The sequence below is a fragment of the Nematostella vectensis genome, chromosome 15, assembly GCF_932526225.1.
Source record: "Nematostella vectensis chromosome 15, jaNemVect1.1, whole genome shotgun sequence".
Classification (NCBI taxonomy): domain Eukaryota; kingdom Metazoa; phylum Cnidaria; class Anthozoa; order Actiniaria; family Edwardsiidae; genus Nematostella; species Nematostella vectensis.
In genome coordinates this window covers 1,791,488-1,812,001 of record NC_064048.1, presented here as the reverse complement: position 1 = coordinate 1,812,001, position 20,514 = coordinate 1,791,488, and the positions used below count along the sequence as shown (strand labels likewise).

The 20,514-nt window shown below is 40.3% G+C and overlaps 2 protein-coding genes and 1 long non-coding RNA gene across 3 annotated transcripts; 1 reads left to right on the top strand and 2 right to left on the bottom strand.

The window, feature by feature from the left end:
* Window positions 1–9: 9 nt before the first annotated feature.
* LOC5510012 (neuropeptide FF receptor 2) lies at window positions 10–9,384 on the bottom strand. Its single transcript, XM_048723155.1, has 6 exons — window positions 8,974–9,384; window positions 7,909–7,967; window positions 6,809–6,944; window positions 4,678–4,842; window positions 3,591–3,828; window positions 10–811 (listed from the first exon to the last, which is right to left on the bottom strand). Exons 1-6 carry the CDS (start codon window positions 9,314–9,316, stop codon window positions 613–615), a joined length of 1,140 nt encoding a protein of 379 aa, XP_048579112.1. The 5' UTR covers window positions 9,317–9,384; the 3' UTR covers window positions 10–612.
* On the top strand, window positions 9,007–19,749 carry LOC125560777. The gene is made up of 2 exons (XR_007306860.1): window positions 9,007–9,091; window positions 19,201–19,749. It is a non-coding gene; the product is annotated as an uncharacterized LOC125560777 (long non-coding RNA).
* On the bottom strand, window positions 14,092–20,111 carry LOC5510023 (NADH dehydrogenase [ubiquinone] 1 beta subcomplex subunit 8, mitochondrial). The gene is made up of 5 exons (XM_001630453.3): window positions 19,974–20,111; window positions 19,252–19,448; window positions 16,089–16,159; window positions 15,591–15,687; window positions 14,092–14,331 (listed from the first exon to the last, which is right to left on the bottom strand). Exons 1-5 carry the CDS (start codon window positions 20,062–20,064, stop codon window positions 14,221–14,223), a joined length of 567 nt encoding a protein of 188 aa, XP_001630503.2. The 5' UTR covers window positions 20,065–20,111; the 3' UTR covers window positions 14,092–14,220.
* Window positions 20,112–20,514: the final 403 nt, after the last annotated feature.

The window sequence follows — 20,514 nt, the reverse complement described above, 5'->3', positions numbered from 1 at the left end:
CTTTGATAATTACTGAACAATGGGAATAGCGTTTATTTTCTAACTGTTATGAATTAGCTTACTGGAGATATAAATACCCTGCTTTGAGGAAGTGCATCTCTTACAGCTCTGAGATAAAACGAGAATTTAAGGTTTCTTGGTCTTAAATGAATAAAAATATAACTATTTAGAGTGATCACGTAGAATAGAACAGGAATAAGTAAACTGCATGAATAAGGCAATCCATTCATTAATTTGTGTAAATGAATAAACTATTGAAAAGTTAGAATGAAGCGTAGTTTTAATTTAACAAAACAAGCAATTATTCACTTCCCTATACCTCTGAATTTGAAATAACATTTACAGAGCTAGTGAATCTAATTTTTTAACGCATTTTTTTTCGTAGAGATATGTTTTAACACAAAAGTATTTCTACTAAATATTGGTTGGTATCAGTGCAAAAATATAGAGAAAGTCTTCTTGTCTCCTAACCAACTACTATCCTCGAAGCTACTAAAATATTTGGAAACTAAATATTTGGAAACGAATTATGCTGTGTTAAAATGTCTTAGAAAAAAATATCAAAAAGGCTATTGAGGATTACAGAAACAGGCAGGGTTTAATGCGCTCCCCTCACATTGTGAGCCCGCGAGACTTGGGCCTTGTGTGCACTGCCATATCCTCAGGGTTCCCGATGACTGCATCTGTTCTGCTAGGACAAGAGTTTCTCTTTCCCAAGCGCTGCTTGCGGTTACGTGACCGCAGGCTCAGGTTGCGCCCGTCGGTTGATGATGAATTCTCGTAAACTCGTCGATGTGGGAGACGTAACATCCTAAAGAGGAAAGCAAACGATAACTAACGATCTTAGAAATGCCCCAAATATATAGATAGAAGAAAGCAAACGATAGCTAACGACCTTAGAAATGCCCCAAATATATAGATAGAAGAAAGCAAACGATAGCTAACGACCTTAGAAATGCCCCAAATATATAGATAGAAGAAAGCAAACGATAGCTAACGACTTTAGAAATGCCCCAAATATAAAGATAGAAGAAAGCAAACGATAACTAACGACCTTAGAAATGCCCCATATATATAGATAGAAGAAAGCAAACAATAGCTAACGACCTTAGAAATGCCCCAAATATATAGATAGAAGAAAGCAAACGATAACTAACGACCTTAGAAATTCCCCAAATATATAGATAGAAGAAAGCAAACGATAGCTAACGACCTTAGAAATGCCCCAAATATATAGATAGAAGAAAGCAAACAATAGCTAACGACCTTAGAAATGCCCCCAAATATATAGATAGAAGCCGAGCGGGCAACGCTCGGCTTCTATCTTAAAAATAACAAGAAATATAAGGAAACACACGGCAAAGAACAATGAATCCGCTCCTCCCTTTCTTGATACCCTTGCTTCGCCCCCCCCCCCCTGAATTGCCACCTGTAGTTTATATTTACCCCAGGAACTGCCTCCTGTAGTTGATATTTACCTCAGGAACTACCTCCTGTAGTTGATATTTACCCCAGGAATTGCCACCTGTAGTTGATATTTACCTCAGGAACTGCCTCCTGTAGTTGATATTTACCCCAGGAATTGCCACCTGTAGTTGATATTTACCTCGGGAACTGCCTCCTGTAGTTGATATTTACCTCAGGAACTGCCTCCTGTAGTTGATATTTACCTCAGGAACTGCCTCCTGTAGTTTATATTTACCCCAGGAATTGCCACCTGTTGTTGATATTTACCTCAGGAACTGCCTCCTGTAGTTGATATTTACCCCAGGAATTGCCACCTGTAGTTGATATTTACCTCGGGAACTGCCTCCTGTAGTTGATATTTACCTCAGGAACTGCCTCCTGTAGTTGATATTTACCTCAGGAACTGCCTCCTGTAGTTGATATTTACCCCAAGAATTGCCGCCTGTAGTTGATATTTACCTCAGGAACTGCCTCCTGTAGTTGATATTTATCTCAGGAACTGCCTCCTGTAATTGATATTTACCTCAGGAACTGCCTCCTGTAGTTGATATTTACCTCAGGAACTGCCTCCTGTAGTTGATATTTACCTCAGGAATTGCCACCTGTAGTTGATATTTACCTCAGGAATTGCCACCTGTAGTTTATATTTACCACAGGAATTGCCACCTGTAGTTGATATTTACCTAAGGAACTGCCTTCTGTAGTTGATATTTACCTCAGGAACTGCCTCCTGTAGTTTATATTTACCCCAGGAATTGCCACCTGTAGCTGATATTTACCCCAGGAATTGCCACCTGTAGTTGATATTTACCTCGGGAACTGCCTCCTGTAGTTGATATTTACCTCAGGAACTGCCTCCTGTAGTTGATATTTACCTCAGGAACTGCCTCCTGTAGTTGATATTTACCCCAGGAATTGCCACCTGTAGTTGATATTTACCTCAGGAACAGCCTCCTGTAGTTGATATTTACCCCAGGAATTGCCACCTGTAGTTGATATTTACCTCAGGAACTGCCTCCTGTAGTTGATATTTACCTCAGGAACTGCCTCCTGTAGTTGATATTTACCCCAGGAATTGCCACCTGTAGTTGATATTTACCTCAGGAATTGCCACCTGTAGTTTATATTTACCCCAGGAATTGCCACCTGTAGTTGATATTTACCTAAGGAACTGCCTTCTGTAGTTGATATTTACCTCAGGAACTGCCTCCTGTAGTTTATATTTACCCCAGGAATTGCCACCTGTAGTTGATATTTACCCCAGGAATTGCCACCTGTAGTTGATATTTACCTCAGGAACTGCCTCCTGTAGTTGATATTTACCTCAGGAACAGCCTCCTGTAGTTGATATTTACCCCAGGAATTGCCACCTGTAGTTGGTATTTACCACAGGAACTGCCTCCTGTAGTTGATATGTACCTCAGGAACTGCCTCCTGTAGTTGATATTTACCCCAGGAATTGCCACCTGTAGTTGATATTTACCTCAGGAACTGCCTCCTGTAGTTGATATTTACCTCAGGGACTGCCTTCTGTAGTTGATATTTACCTCAGGAACTGCCTCCTGTAGTTGATATTTACCTCAGGAACTGCCTTCTGTAGTTGATATTTACCTCAGGAACTGCCTCCTGTAGTTGATATTTACCCCAGGAATTGCCACCTGTAGTTGATATTTACCTCAGGAACTGCCTCCTGTAGTTGATATTTACCTCAGGAACTGCCTTCTGTAGTTGATATTTACCTCAGGAACTGCCTTCTGTAGTTGATATTTACCCCAGGAACTGCCTCCTGTAGTTGATATTTACCCCAGGAACTGCTACATGTAGTTGATATTTACCTAAGGAACTGCCTTCTTTAGTTGTTATTTACCTCAGGAATTCCCTTTTGTAGTTGATATTTACCTCAGGAACTGCCTCCTGTAATTGATATTTACCTAAGGAACTGCCTTCTGTAGTTGATATTTACCTCAGGAACTGCCTCCTGTAGTTGATATTTACCTCAGGAACTGCCTCCTGTAGTTTATATTTACCTCAGGGACTGCCTTCTGTAGTTGATATTTACCTCAGGAACTGCCTCCTGTAGTTGATATTTACCTCAGGAACTGCCTCCTGTAGTTGATATTTACCTCAGGAACTGCCTTCTGTAGTTGGTGTTGAAGACAGTGTAGATGACGGGGTTGCATGCGCTGTTGGCGTAGATGAGCCACTGGCAGAACAACACGATCTTGATCAGCAGATCCGTCTGCTGTGGTTGAGCGTAGTCCAGGTACAGGAAGACCACGTGATACGGGAGCCAGCACACAGCGAACAGCGTCACCACTATCACGAACATGCGCACTATGCGGTGCTGCGCCTGGTGGGAGACTGGGGAGGAATTTCAGTTGTTCCAGCGCTCATTTTATCAAAGTGATAATGATAGACGATGAAGGGGAAATAGTGATGAAGAGGTTTGTTGGCTGCATATGCAGACGCGGATCCAGACCTTTTTACAACTGTTTACGTAAACAGGTCGAAGTGTTAAGAACTGGTACGTTATTAAGTATGAGCTGTATGCTTTATTTGTATTTCTCATAATTGGGGGGGACAGTGTTCGGTGCTTTCTTTTCATAAACTGGTCAGAATATTTCTTATATTCGCGCCTGATATGATTGAAAGCTCTATCATATAGGCTTTGTTTTATTCCGACAATTCAAGTTCAAACGTCATATTATCCATGTGCCCTTCAATGCAAATACCTGCAAATGAAGATTGAACAATCGACTTGATCTTATTGATCGAAGTAATGTAGTAATCGAAAAATAGCCCGTTTCAACATAAAATCTCCGATAACTCTTAAATGTCCTCAACGCTTTCCAACGCCTATATTCTCTTTAGTGATACCATTATGATGTCTATGTTCCCATCGATGTTGCCATTGGTCAAGTGTTTTAATATGATGGTGATGGCGATGGTGATAGTGATGATGATGGTGATGGTGATGGTGATGGTGATGGTGATGGTGATGGTGATGGTGATGGTGATGGTGATGGTGGTGGTGATGGTGATGGTGATGGTGATGGTGATGGTGATGGTGATGGTGATGGTGATGGTGATGGTGATGGTGATGGTGATGGTGATGGTGATGGTGATGGTGATGGTGATGGTGATGGTGATGGTGATGGTGATGGTGATGGTAAGGAGGAGAATAACAATCATTAATGTATCGTTGAGTACCTTTCTGTGCAGTAGGGAGATTCCTGAAAGTATGAGCGATCTTTCCGTAGAGTAGAGACGTTAGGACTACAGGGAGACAGTACAGCACCATGAAGAGGACCATGGTGTACGCCCTGAGGTGCATGGGGTCAGACCACATCTCCACGCACTTCGTTAAGCGCTCACCTGAAACACGAGTGGAATACACCCTTATTCCTTGAAGGACCCAAGTTGTTATACCCGTTTTCCAAAGAACACTGGCACATGTTTTTCGTCTCCAAGTCACGAATGTTTAATCGGTGGACGTCAATCATGAATTTGTAATCTTCCAATTCTGCATCTGTCACAGCTTTAGATCGATCACAACCAAAACATCATCAAAGTGGACCGGCTCCCCAGCTACCGTCGCCGAGAAAATACCAAACACAATGCAAGCAATAAAAAGCGAATTATTTCTACGCTTTGGGTTGTTGTTAATTTGGTGCGTATGCGTCTCTTGTCTGCCTTTCTGACGGCGCTCTATCGTTTGTTGCCGTCCAACCAGTGAGAAAAACCAGGAAAAGGTGCATATATGACTGAAAACGGATATAGCACTGAAAGTTCAAAAAGCGTGTTAGCGGGTTCAAAACAACACGACGGACTGCTCCTACATACGACGTTCTTGTTAATAAGACCGTGGTTCTCGCACGTTGATTGGCTATGAGCATTGGTGGCGACGATAGCCAGATAGAGCGCGTTGCACTACATCAACTTGTCAACTTGCTTGCCTGAGCAAAGACGCAATGACAGAAGATTTTTCATTGGGGCATATAAGTTAAGAGTGTTATTCATAGGTTTCCGGGGTTGTGGTGGCTTGTGTTACAGGTTTTTTATAAATATAAAGGTTCGTTTGACTTTTTATTAGTTAGCGGGCACTTAACGAGAAGGCCCTATAGGAGATTGGTGTGTGAGGGGATTGGCGTGTGGGCAAGTGAATAAGCGAAGCCGCAAAAACATTACTGGAGCATGAAGGGGGTATTTTCGAGTAACCAAAAATCTCTAGGAAACATATCAAAGATTCAATATATGGCTAAAAGGCATTTCAATGGCATTCCAGAGAAAAAAAATCGAGAAGAAAAGGATATTCAAATGATCGGTACCTTACTGCGTTCAGGGATAATATCAAATGTGCCATTTCGAGTTAAAACAAAAAGGTTTAAGAAGCGCGTAAACGCTTGTTTCTTCCCCTTACCACCTTTCTCAACACATCTCAACATTATGAGTTTTCTAACGATAACATTAGTTTTTGGGATAATTTCGCTTAATTTGATAAAATCCTTCCCTGCTAGCAGAGGCCTCTTTTCTCTGTATTTCGCTGGGCTGGCGTTCGCAAGGAAAAGAGACCTCTGCCATGGGTCGAAACTGTTTTCGTTGCGCATGCGTGAGCGTTTCTAAGCGACCGCATGACGTGCCAAAACCCGTACCATCGCGCGAAAGCCGTCAATATGCTAATTTTTGTCGCAAATTATGAATCAAACTCCGGTTAGTTCTCCTCTTCAAAAAAAAAAACAAACAAACAAACAAACAAACAACTGTTCAATTTCAATCACCTAAAACGTCACTAAAAAAATCGAACAGCAAACACAGCAAAGACGAGTTCTGTCTTGTTTGTGGGATAAATTCCAAGACATCTGGGCAGGCGATTTTCTTCAAATATCGCACAGTTGGACTCGAAGAAAATGTTACAAAACTTTTTGGTAAACTTAGATCAGCTAATTCTAGAAGAATATACAAAAGCTGTTAACGGTAGATTTACCCGTTAGTCAAACGAGAGAAAATTCTGGATGAAGACAAGGCATTGAATGGCTTTTTTTATAATTCGTCGCGTGATATTTCTACGAAGGACGCCGTTTCGAATGTGGGCTTATTATCCCACAGCGGATATACGCTTCACGCATGCGCTAGTCATTGTGGGCTCAAATAGTGGCCAGTAATTACTGAACGGAGCATGCGCTCTGGATCTCCCGTCCACGATCGTGGACGGCGGTTTGATCAAACGAACTTGCGACCCATGGCAGCGGTATCTTTTCCACGCGAACGCCAGCCAAGCGAAGTACAGAGAAAAGAGGCCTCTGCTAGCAGGGAAATAAAATCCCAGAGTATCATTCAATACCTTTGCATTGCACTTCGATCGTGTCCGAATACTTGAGCAGCGGTGCCGGTACTGCGCATGACAGAATCCAGATCACTACAAGCACCGCCTTCGCGTGACTGATTGACATCTTTGGCAGCTCGTAATGCACAATCACCTGGAATAGCCAATCACATTTGAGCACCCCACATCTTCCCACAACTCTTTGCGACGCGCGCGTGAAACCGAGGCCAGGCGTCAAAATTGTAAACAAATTGGCAAACTTTGTTTTTATCCTGGGTTTCACGCGCGCGCCGCAAAGAGTTGTAGGATGTGAGGGAGGCGAATTTGCTTGCTACTGTGTACACGGGCGATAGGATAGTTAAGTTGTATAATAATTTGTGAACTTTAGAAGCACACTAGCATACACACATTGGCACCAGTCGGGCCAAGACGGGACGCTAGCACAGTCTATTACCCGTGCAGTTCGGCAACCATGGACAGCTGTTTCGTCCTTATTAGGACTCGTCAGCATTGCATAGCACAATTGGCATCACGCTAGCCCGGTCGCAGCCTAGATCCCACATGGATCTAAGCTGTGGTTTAAAGCAATTCGTTCGAGTCGAAGTCGCCCTGCAGTTTTTTTGCCGATGAAGTTTAACTGAGGCAAACCGGCTATGCCATGCTGACGAGTCCTAACAAGGACGAAACATCTGTCCATGGTTGCCGAACTGCACGGGTAATAGACTGTGCTAGCGTCCCGTCTTGGCCCGACTGGTGCCAATGTGTGTATGCTAGTGTGCTTTTAAAGTCCACATTTAATAATTTGTGCTATTTACTTTGGAATCTGGGAATCCCTAGTCAGCCATATCTTTGTAATTTATCCAACATTAAATGACAAATGAGGTGATTTTAATTACTTCATCTTGAAATTTGAATTTTTTTTAAAAAAGCAATTGAAAACATATGATATACTTCTTTTATTAAATTAAATCGAAATGACACAATAACTTTCCCAAATTAGCCGATAGAACTGGATTCGTTCAAACACTTTGTATTTGCTTGATATTTTCTGGGAAAAAGGCGGTTGATTGAGGCAGACGTTACACGAGAAAGGTGGTCAATAGAATAAGGCTATTTACCTTGAAGCGGTCAGCGGCTATAGCTATCATTGTCCCCACAGACGCCGCTAGCGACACTCCTGAAACAACATCAAGAGACAAATAAATGAATGACAATCAATTATTACAGCTCATTTGCGCTGAGAGAAGACAATAATTACAGCTCATTTGCGCTGAGAGAAGACAACAGTGACAGCTCACCTAAGCTGAGAGAAGAAAAAAAACAAAAGACATGGAAGTGACGAATTGCGAAAATACTGCAGTTTTCCAACTTCTGAATCGCCTTCTGGCTCCCGTCATTCAAAATCTTTCAAGCGTTTTCATTGGCCAACTCTAAAATTGTTTCAAGGCGCTGTCGAATCAAAAGGCATTAAATGTAATTCTGTGAGTTTGAACATTCCCTGCTGGTTAAAATGACAGAAGCTAGAAACCGGTATAGCAGAGAGAAATTGTCGAGAGTTCCCAAAATATTGAAAATGGCCATAACTATAATTAAAAATCATCATCCTTGATGTTTAATTTTAATAACCTCACTTAGTTGCAAGTGTCTCAGGTATTTTTTATCCTGTTTTGAGTAGTGATAACTTTGTTCGACATATCTATTTAAAATGTTATGTCTTTGTTAGGCTCATGTATCTATTATGTATTACTTTACAATATCCTATTCTATTCTATCCTAGAAGAATCAATGATAAGATGGTTTGCTTCCTGTACCATATCACGATCAGCTGGATAAAACCTTTTTTGGGTGTGTTTCGTTCATAAATAATAACAAACCAAGCAGAGAACTTTGAGTGAAAGAATAAAAGGGAGCAAAAATACACAAAATACCAGTCAACTTCATTTGCTAAAGGACACTACGTAGAAACACTTGTTCGAATACCTCTCGCAATAAATAAACTGTAATTACTCATACGGGAACGATACCACAACAAGCACTTTTTAGTACCCCGAGGGTTCTCGCTTATATCAGCCTTTATGCTGGGTCTTCAAGCATGTTCATTTGATAAGAGTTTAATGAGAAAATCGACTCCATTCATTCTCATATCTCACGTACTATCATGATCAAAAGCCAGAGCGACTTACCCTGAACAAATGGAATTAATTTACACATAAATGAACCAAATGGCCAGAAGGTCAAATGAGCATGAACAGCTACTAGCGGCACGTTTATAAGGGACACCACAAAGTCAGCGATGGCCAGGTTAGTGATGAATAAATTTGGTACTGTTCGCATCTTTGGCTGGTTATTGAACGCTAGTATGGCCAGAAGATTTCCTAAAACGCCAGGAATAAAAACAATTCCGTATCCCAAGTTTCGTAACCATTTCTCGATGATGTTTTCTATGAAGGAACCGCAAAGGAAGTGGTCTTGGCTCACTGTAGTGGTGTTTCCATTGAGGGATGTGTTAGTCCAAGAATTATCCATTTTGTGGGTTGCATTTGCTCGAATCGTTCCCAAGCGCGGCGCGAAAGCGCAGGGCAAATGTCACCTGATCGGTATCTATTTGTGACGTCATTGCTTGGAATGTAAAGCGCGCGCGTGACTTTCTTTTTCTCTAAACAAATTCCAAGAATAAATTTAGGCTCAAGGTTTAGTTATAAGCCAATGTATATCACATTAGTTTACTAACGGTGTGATTATAAAGTTTTTTTTTTAAGTGAGAGCATATTTTATTTTGTCAATCTAATTTTCATTCCATATTTTCATTTCCTTCCATAATCAGAACAGGTTAACCCACACTCTGGGTTATTATTTTTCCTTGAAAATAAAGCGGTTTATCCGCAAGGAAACTTCAAAATAATAAACTAAGATATGTTAGTGACGATATTTGATTGAAAATTTCTTTGTTACTTGCATTAAATTAGCCTATCAAAAATGGATGCTTTGTGTGTCTCGACATTGAGCGGGAGCATAAAATGGCGGCGTGCTTGGCCTTTTTTAAGAAGAAGGCGGAATGGAACCGTTTATGTGATTTCGTGTCATAGTTTAAGAATCTTCATCAATACAATATAAAACTAGACAAAACAATCTTATATGCGATATCGCACTTGCCTGGCAAGACAAAAACAGCGGCCGCAGCTAGAGATGACACAAGTTTCTGCTATCAGATCAATAAGGTATCGGTTAAATGTTTTTTTTTTATATTACGTTTTATTAAGAACTCAAGTGTTTACTTTTACGTACCACACGTGTATATGATCGGCACTTACTCATATGCAACCTCTGTGTATGCGTATAGAATGTGCGCTATGTGACTGAGCTCTTTTCGTTTTCGTATAGAATGTGCGCTACTTGACTGAGCTCTGTGTATTCGAATAGAATGTGCGCTACTTGACTGATTTGTGTGTATTCGTATAGAATGTGCGCTACTTGACTGATTTGTGTGTATTCGTATAGAATGTGCGCTACTTGACTGATTTGTGTGTATTCGAATAGAATGTGCGCTACTTGACTGATTTGTGTGTATTCGTATAGAATGTGCGCTACTTGACTGATTTGTGTGTATTCGAATAGAATGTGCGCTACTTGACTGATTTGTGTGTATTCGTATAGAATGTGCGCTACTTGACTGAGCTCTGTGTATTCGAATAGAATGTGCGCTACTTGACTGATTTGTGTGTATTCGTATAGAATGTGCGCTACTTGACTGTGCTCTGTGTGTATTCGAATAGAATGTGCGCTACTTGACTGAGCTCTGTGAGTATTCGAATAGAATGTGCGCTACTTGACTGATTTGTGTGTATTCGTATAGAATGTGCGCTACTTGACTGAGCTCTGTGTATTCGTATAGAATGTGCGCTACTTGACTGATCTGTGTGTATTCGTATAGAATGTGCGCTACTTGACTGAGCTGTGTGTATGCGTATAGAATGTGCGCTACCTGACTGAGCTGTGTGTATTCGTATAGAATGTGCGCTACTTGACTGAGCTGTGTGTATTCGTATAGAATGTGCGCTACTTGACTGATCTGTGTGTATTCGTATAAAATGTGCGCTACTTGACTGATCTGTGTGTATGCGTATAGAATGTGCGCTACTTGACTGAGCTGTGTGTATTCGTATAGAATGTGCGCTACTTGACTGAGCTGTGTGTATTCGTATAGAATGTGCGCTACTTGACTGAGCTGTGTGTATTCGTATAGAATGTGCGCTACTTGACTGATCTGTGTGTATTCGTATAAAATGTGCGCTACTTGACTGATCTGTGTGTATGCGTATAGAATGTGCGCTACTTGACTGAGCTGTGTGTATGCGTATAGAATGTGCGCTACTTGACTGAGCTGTGTGTATTCGTATAGAATGTGCGCTACTTGACTGAGCTCTGTGTATTCGAATAGAATGTGCGCTACTTGACTGCGCTCAGTGTGTATTCGTATAGAATGTGCGCTTCTTGGCTGAGCTGTGTGTATTCGTATAAAATGTGCGCTACTTGACTGTGCTCTGTGTGTATTCGTATAGAATGTGCGCTACTTGACTGAGCTGTGTGTATTCGTATAGAATGTGCGCTTCTTGACTGAGCTGTGTGTATTCGTATAGAATGTGCGCTACTTGACTGCGATCTATGTGTGTTATCGCTTAGAATGTTCTACTTGACTGAGCTGTGTGTGTTTTCGTATAGAATGAGCGCTACTTGACTGATTTGTGTGTATTCGAATAGAATGTGCGCTACCTGACTGAGCTCTGTGAGTATTCGTATAGAATGTGCGCTACTTGACTGAGCTCTGTGTATTCGAATAGAATGTGCGCTACTTGACTGAGCTGTGTGTATTCGTATAGAATGTGCGCTTCTTGACTGCGCTCTGTGTATTCGAATAGAATGTGCGCTACTTGACTGAGCTGTGTGTATTCGTATAGAATGTGCGCTTCTTGACTGCGCTCTGTGTATTCGAATAGAATGTGCGCTACTTGACTGATTTGTGTGTATTCGAATAGAATGTGCGCTACTTGACTGATTTGTGTGTATTTGTATAGAATGTGCGCTACTTGACTGAGCTCAGTGTGTATTCGTATAGAATGTGCGCTACTTGACTGTGCTCTGTGTGTATTCGTATAGAATGTGCGCTACTTGACTGATTTGTGTGTATTCGTATAGAATGTGCGCTACTTGACTGTGCTCAGTGTGTACTCGTATAGAATGTGCGCTACTTGACTGAGCTGTGTATATTCGTATAGAATGTGCGCTTCCTGACTGAGCTCTGTGTGTATTCGTATAGAATGTGCGCTACTTGACTGAGCTCAGTGTGTATTCGTATAGAATGTGCGCTTCTTGGCTGAGCTGTGTGTATTCGTATAAAATGTGCACTACTTGATTGTGCTGTGTGTATTCGTATAAAATGTGCGCTTCTTGATTGTGCTGTGTGTATGCGTATAGAATTTGTGCTACATGACTCATCTCGGTGTATTTGTATAAAATGTGCGCTACTTGACTGAGCTCTGTGTGATTGTGCTGTGTGTGTATGCGTATAGAATTTGTGCTACATGACTCATCTCGGTGTATTCGTATAGAATGTGCGCTACTTGACTCAGCTCTGTGTGTGTATTCGTATAGAATGTGCGCTACTTGACAGAGCTATGTATATTCGTATAAAATGTGCGCTACTTGATTGTGCTGTGTGTATTCGTAAAGAATGTGCGCTACTTGACTGAGCTGTGTGTATTCGTATAAAATGTGCGCTACTTGACTGAGCTGTGTGTATTCGTATAGAATGTGCGCTACTTGACTGATCTGTGTGTATTCGAACAAAATGTGCGCTACTTGACTGTGCTCTGTGTGTTTTCGTATAGAATGTGCGCTACTTGACTGCGCTCTGTGTATTCGTATAGAATGTGCGCTACTTGACTGATTTGTGTGTATTCGAATAGAATGTGCGCTACTTGACTGATTTGTGTGTATTTGTATAGAATGTGCGCTACTTGACTGAGCTCAGTGTGTATTCGTATAGAATGTGCGCTACTTGACTGTGCTCTGTGTGTATTCGTATAGAATGTGCGCTACTTGACTGATTTGTGTGTATTCGTATAGAATGTGCGCTACTTGACTGTGCTCAGTGTGTACTCGTATAGAATGTGCGCTACTTGACTGAGCTGTGTATATTCGTATAGAATGTGCGCTTCCTGACTGAGCTCTGTGTGTATTCGTATAGAATGTGCGCTACTTGACTGAGCTCAGTGTGTATTCGTATAGAATGTGCGCTTCTTGGCTGAGCTGTGTGTATTCGTATAAAATGTGCACTACTTGATTGTGCTGTGTGTATTCGTATAAAATGTGCGCTTCTTGATTGTGCTGTGTGTATGCGTATAGAATTTGTGCTACATGACTCATCTCGGTGTATTTGTATAAAATGTGCGCTACTTGACTGAGCTCTGTGTGATTGTGCTGTGTGTGTATGCGTATAGAATTTGTGCTACATGACTCATCTCGGTGTATTCGTATAGAATGTGCGCTACTTGACTCAGCTCTGTGTGTGTATTCGTATAGAATGTGCGCTACTTGACAGAGCTATGTATATTCGTATAAAATGTGCGCTACTTGATTGTGCTGTGTGTATTCGTAAAGAATGTGCGCTACTTGACTGAGCTGTGTGTATTCGTATAAAATGTGCGCTACTTGACTGAGCTGTGTGTATTCGTATAGAATGTGCGCTACTTGACTGATCTGTGTGTATTCGAACAAAATGTGCGCTACTTGACTGTGCTCTGTGTGTTTTCGTATAGAATGTGCGCTACTTGACTGCGCTCTGTGTATTCGTATAGAATGTGCGCTACTTGACTGATCTGTGTGTATTCGTATAGAATGTGCGCTACTTGACTGATTTGTGTGTATTCGAATAGAATGTGCGCTTCTTGACTGCGCTCTGTGTGTATTCGTATAGAATGTGCGCTACTTGACTGAGCTGTGTGTATTCGTATAAAATGTGCGCTACTTGACTGAGCTGTGTGTATTCGTATAGAATGTGCGCTACTTGACTGAGCTGTGTGTATTCGTATATAATGTGCGCTACTTGACTGCGCTCTGTGTGTATTCGAATAGAATGTGCGCTTTTTGACTACGCTCTGTAAATATTCGTATAGAATGTGCGCTACTTGACTGAGCTGTGTGTGTATGTATGCAGAGTTGCGTTTGCATGTATGCGGACCCTGTACAAGAAAATAGGTAGGTTGAGCTATACGGTTCGGAGTGTGTGGTTTAACTGTGCTACATTTTGTTTATAACTTTAATTTTTTTCGCCAGAACATTATTTACACTTACATCAAAGAAAATATTTCATAAAGTCATTGCACACAAGTTGGACTACAAATTCCATATAGGTTAAACAGGCGTGGCAGTCATCACATGCCACATAAGGTATTGGTCACTTTGCCAGTTTCCTGGGCTGGGTCTTTGGCCGGGTCTCCTCCCCTCTCAAGGTAGAGATTGTCAAACGGGAACTCTCTTGGTAGCTAGAAATTAAATAAAGTTTGTTATTTCATTCATTATTGTCTTTTTTAAAACCTTATTTATTTTGGTCAATTCTTTTTCAGACTACACATAGCTGATTTTACTGGAGCCTTTTTTCTTATCTCTTTTACAGTGCAACTAGTGAAACCGCAGTAAATGGCCATGCTGTTGTGGCTGCCCCGCCTATTGTGGCGAAGCTAATAAAATAAAATAAAATAAATATGTGTGGAATGTTTATTGTCTTCTGACAAATCAGATGCAAGTATTCAGACACTGAGACGTGTTGAAACATGTTTCTACTTGACTGTTTGAATATTTCGCGAGTGATTGGTCGGAACAAACATTCCATACATATTTCCGGTGTTCACGGTTTCCTTGGTCGCGCTATTATTTAGTGGAGTTTGTGGGTGTGTCCAAAGTTCTCTGATTTTTCATAGCTAAAGGAGAAAAATGCTGTACGGTCAAACATTGTAAGAGGAGGGGATCTTAATTTAAAGACATGGACCATAGACATAGATAGGAAATCTGTCAAATTGTTGTCATACAGTATTCACTCTGCATAGCCATAGCAGGCCTCGAATGATTGGGGGGGGGGGCACGATACAGGAACATTAAGTAAACATTTTGGAGGGGGGGCACGTGCCCCCAGTGCCCCACCCCCTGCTACGGCCCTGCTCTGAAATTTTCATATCAAGGTAAAAAGTACCAGCAAAGACATGCCACTGCACAAAAAAAAAGATCCCCCTAAGAGTCGATTGTTCAACACAGGGAAGGTTTACCAGAGAAGGGTCTAGAGCACAGAGGGAGAAAAAAATATACATAGACTAACAGGCTCCAATTTAAAACCAGATACAGCAAGCATGCTTTCAAAAGCAGGTAGTGAATGGAATGCTAGAAGCGAATAATGGCTAATTTTCTATTCATTGGAAAATCATAGCACTAGCCAGACTTTATTCCTACATCAGTAAGCGCTGTAATCTATGTTTGCTAGAGGGTTATTTCATTGTCAGTATGCCCAAACTTAATATGCTCAACAAACAAAGTGAGTCTGCGTACACCTATTTCCAGGCAATCTATAGAGACCCTTGTATATCTTTTACCATTCTGCACTTGACATGAGAGGTAGGAAGGTCCCTTTCGAAACAGGCTTGTCATGCTATATGTCAAGTCATGTTTAATGTTATTCAACTATTTATTTAAGGGCAAAAAGCAGATAGACAGTAAATAAGAATTGTCCGTACTCTTTCATTGTTTTACTTACATCAGGCCTTTCATTGGCAGCATCATACAGATAGGAGAGGAATCCGACCACACCCAGCAACCCAAATGCTGTCAGCCAGTGTGTGAGGGCCTCAGTGCTATGAAGGAAAAACATATATACTGTATCATACTGTAAAGTATGCATGTTATGAAATCCTAATAGTTTACACTTATTCACTTAAGAATAAGCAAGAAAGTTTCTTGTCAGAAAGGGCTTAATATTCGTTTCAATTATTTTCAGTGTTATCTGGTTTGACAAGTGCAGTCATTTCTGTGTTGATTTTGGCCTGAATTTGTTAACCAAAAAGTTGTGATCAGCGAAGCGATTGCGAAGTGCAAGTTGCCTTTTATGAATTCTATTTATGGCCAGTTTTGTTAGTCATGTGACTACGGCATCTGAACATTAACATGTGACTAAGCCTGGTCCTAGAACCTATTGTTATATAAAGGCCCATGATAAATCTGGTATCTTCCCCACATTAGACATTAAATGACTTACGGGGTGTACTTGTCATTGCATTCCACTTCTGTCCACAACCAGATATTCAAGCCATCTTCATCCTCATGGATCTAAGGACAAACAAATTGTTTTAATAAGACAAGAATCACAATGTTGTCATTAAGCCATCACATAATTATGTCACCCCCATGACAGTCTATCTACTGTATCAGCTGGTTTTAATAGTGATGCTTTTTTCTGTAGTATAAACCCACATAGATGTGTAATTCTTTTTTGGTTTAGAGTGCATACTATACTAGAAAGTACAAATTTTCATCATACTTTATGGTTATAATGTTTTTACGCGTTGTGCAACTAATTTGATGTTAATAACAAGTCCTATTTCTCAAGATTTAAGCTAAAGTCCCCATAGGTGATAATAGAATGACTGGAGGAAAGAGCGAAAGTTTTCTCTTGTGATGTCACAATATCTAATTTGTATATGCTCTGGGAGTAGGTATCTAAACTTTTAACTCTAGTGAAAAAACATTTCAATATTTTTGCTTTTTTTTTATTTTTGCAAACTGCAAAAAGATATGTTGATATATCTTACAGTATTTTGATCAATACAAAAAACGCAAATAGTCGTGTTCGTGAACCAGAAGAATGAATACAATACATACAATTCATTATTGATGTTAATAACAAGTCCTATTTCTCAAGATTTAAGCTAAAGTCCCCATAGGTGATAATAGAATGACTGGAGGAAAGAGCGAAAGTTTTCTCTTGTGATGTCACAATATCTAATTTGTATACGCTATGGGAGTAGGTATCTAAACTTTTAACTCTAGTAAAAACATTTCAATATTTTTGCTTTTTTTTATTTTTGCAAACTGCAAAAAGATATGTTGATATATCTTACAGTATTTTGATCAATACAAAAAACGCAAATAGTCGTGTTCGTGAACCAGAAGAATGAATACAATACACCAAAAACTAGAATTCGATTCGACAAATTTTCGTTTAAGACTTCTAATAATAAGACTGAAGAAGGTAAACCCTTACAAGCTTATTTACATCAGAAATAGTGGCACGAGATGCAAAAACATTACAACTGACAAAAAATCGCACATTCTAAAATAGCGAGCACCTGACTTTTAAGTAACTACAACTTTTATCGGCAAACATCAAGATTTACAGCAATAATACAAATGACAGTCTCATTCTTATATGTAATTGAAGTAAACCTAGGATAACATCAAACTCTAATTTAATGGTAGGACGACTTACACTGTTCTTGTCTAACAAGGTTATTTAGTTGAAAGGGTTTATGACAGTAGATTTATGGGAAGGTAGGTTGACCGGGTTAGATGTATTCCTAGGGACGACACATTGAAAGACAGGCGTAAAGGTAAGAATGATCGTGTACCTTTTGTAGTCACTTTTCATCCAGCTTTACCTAATTTACCTGGTATTGTACGTAATTTACAGCATGTTCTAGAATCTTCTAGTAGGTGTAGGGATGCTATTAGTAAAGTACCTATGTTGGCTTATAGGAAACCTAGGAGTTTGAAGGATATGTTGGTGCACTCCTCTCTTAAATAGGATAGTACTCAGGTTACAGGTTGTCGTGTGTGGCGGTAAAAGGTATCATTAATTTTGACTTGGAGTGTAATTCAGATTTTGTTGTTTATCTCATTACTTGCTCTTAGTGTAGCAAGCAGTACATAGGTTCTACTTTGAATAGTTTTAGGAAGTGTTTTAATAATCACAAAAGTAGGTAAAATAAGCGCCCTAGATTACGCTGTAGTGAAAAAGTTATGGATGACCTTATCTTTCAACATTTTCATCTATCTAAGTAATGTAAGGGTACAACTTATAGATAAGTGTAACTCTGAGGCTCAGCTTAGGGAAAGGGAAGGCCAGTGGGCTTATCGGCTTAAGTCTATCTACCCGCGGGGTCTGTAATAACGACTTTTTTGTAGTAGGAACCTGCGTAGAGATATATAAATTCTTGGTGTCCATTGTGTGCGCTGTTCTAGAATGTGCAATTTTTTGTCAGTTGTTATGATTTTGCGTCTCCCGCCACTATTTCTGATGAGAATAAGCTTGTAATGATTCACCTTCTTCAGTCTTCCCTGAAGAAGTGGGGGAGGGGGGGCTCTTTAAGCCCCCCTCCGAGCATAGAAGATTAGAGGCTAAAACTTCGTGACTTTTCCTAAAATTTACTGCGGACGCTTTGATACCATTGACATGTCGAGGAGACGCTCCATACTACCATGGCAACCAATTTCTCACACACAGGTTTACCAAAAAGTAAAAAGTAGTGATTTTTTTTTTATTTTGGTCCTGTTTCTCAGATTTTAATGCCTCCTTTGACTTTATAAGTTTGTTTAGGTGAAAAGTTTTACAACAGCGCTGTAATTTTTTTTACCTCGGATATTTGGGGGGAGGGGTGGGTAAAAATTTCACTAGATTAACAAGATGACACTTTAAAAGCAAATATTATGCATCTATCATAACTATGAGCAGTAATACATGCATGCAAATACTTTTTTTTGTAATAATTACAGTTTTTTTTCTTTTGCAAAAATCATAAGAATCCAAGATAGCGGATCCAAGATGGCGGACCCAAGATGGTGGAAATTCTTCCAAGAAAAATTGATTATAAACGTTTTGATGGCCTTTTTGCATTGAAAAGCTTTTAAAAGGTTGATTTTGACATAGCTAAAGGATGTAAAATGATTTTAACCCGATATCTGATAATTTAGGCAATATTTGAAAGAATATCTAGACATCATATTTATGACATCATAATTGATTCGGCCACACCCAAAATAGGGTGTGACGATTCTTTGCATGCTGGTGATCATTGTCTGTAAGTTTGATGGTCATAGCCTAAGCAATTCATGAAATACGGGAGGGGATCCCTTTTAGCCCCCCCCCCCCCCCCCCCCCCAGTCACAGACAGCTAAAAATAGCCCAGTCTGAATAGGGTTAAAGATGAAAATTTGGCAGAGTTGAATTCCAGTTTTTGGTGTATTACAGTATTTCGATAGTTATTAGAACTGGGATCCGATCTTACAAATTACAAATAATTGGTACCCATAAGCACCTTTCAGTCTTAGAACCACCATTTGCCATTAGCACTGACAATGTTTTTGAATTATAGGTGTAATTGCTAAAATGACTTTCACAAAGAAAAACAGCCAAACAAGCTCACCGGCTCGTTAAAGTTTCTTCTGTCCTGAACATCCCACCACCCCTCAAACTGGCGCCGCTGTGACGAGACATGAGGCAGGTTGGGGTAGTCTCCGAGTTCAAAGCCGTCTTGGGGCCAGCTTGTGTCCTTGGCGGTCCTATTATCCATCGTTGGAGATGCTAGAGGGGGGTTGCTTTGTGCATTGTGGTATGCTGCCACTGCAGTGTCAAATCACATAAGTAAGGGTTTTGGAATACATTGTCTCATGTCTACAAACATGGTTAGCAGATCGAAGCGTGAGGGTGCAGCTGACAAAACCAGTGATCAAGTTGTTATTTTTCAATAAAAGAACTACATTCTACAAACATGATGGGGCAAATACTGTGTGCCTTACACTAAAAACTTTGTACAAACTAATTCGTTCTTCGACAAAGGCGAGAAGAATTACAATTTCAGTACCCTTTCTTGCTATAACGAGTCGATCGACTTCATCAAATAAAAGCTATAGTCATCCTTCTAGGACAAAGTATGATTAGCTGTTGAATGCAGTAAAGTAAATCCAGCATCGAGCACTAGTTTACAATACGACAGAATCAGCTTTCCAACGATGAGCAAGGATTTCAAACAGATTATGATAGTCGAGAACCACTTCTAGTTCTACACTAAAAATACGTCCTGGAAACCATTTTTGTCTTGCCAAACTACATCCTTTGCATCAAGTTATTATTTCTGTCAATAAATACCTGTTGTTCTGGGGAAGATGCCGTTTCGTAAAGCCAATGAAGCCAGCGATTTTCTCGCGAAACGAGCGGCTGTTATCGCCCGAGCCGCCATGTTGGATCCGTCCCAGCAAGCAGCGCGCGCAGCAGTTTATCCATTCCGGAACGGGACTCGGAAATGGAATGCCAGTATAACGGTACTGAAAATGTCAAGAGCAGGGGAGGATCTAGGGGTGGACCGAGCGGCCCCGGGTCCCCTATCTTAAATCAATAATGTTGCCCTCACATATAGGCATTTGTTGATTTTATTTTATCAAAGAAAGTCAGGTGCCTTTGGATTTGTGGCAGTCATTAGGAACTATGACACTGTCAAATAATACCTCAAGTTCTTTGACATCTTGAATTCGCGAAAATAAACTGACGCGATAATAGTATCGCAAAAATTGGGATGCACAAAGCGTTATGGAAACATTGTGGTTCAGCATTGACCGTTATTGTTGGGTGTATATGAAAAAAAGAACCAATAAAGAATAAGCAGCCTGAGTTGACAAAAGTTACCCGAGTT

Bases quoted from the DNA above. Each gene is read 5' to 3' on its own strand.
- LOC5510012 (XM_048723155.1), bottom strand. From the start codon at position 9,316: ATGGATAATTCTTGGACTAACACATCCCTCAATGGAAACACCACTACA. The intron at 7,968-8,973 runs GTAAGTCGCTCT...ATGTTGTTTCAG, and splicing joins ATTAATTCCATTTGTTCAGG to GAGTGTCGCTAGCGGCGTCT. The intron at 4,843-6,808 runs GTATTGAATGAT...CTCGTGTTTCAG, and splicing joins GATCGAAGTGCAATGCAAAG to GTGAGCGCTTAACGAAGTGC.
- LOC5510023 (XM_001630453.3), bottom strand. From the start codon at position 20,064: ATGGCGGCTCGGGCGATAACAGCCGCTCGTTTCGCGAGAAAATCGCTG. The intron at 16,160-19,251 runs GTGAGCTTGTTT...GTTTGTCCTTAG, and splicing joins GAAGAAACTTTAACGAGCCG to ATCCATGAGGATGAAGATGG. The intron at 14,332-15,590 runs GTAAGTAAAACA...TTTAATTTCTAG, and splicing joins CTGCCAATGAAAGGCCTGAT to CTACCAAGAGAGTTCCCGTT.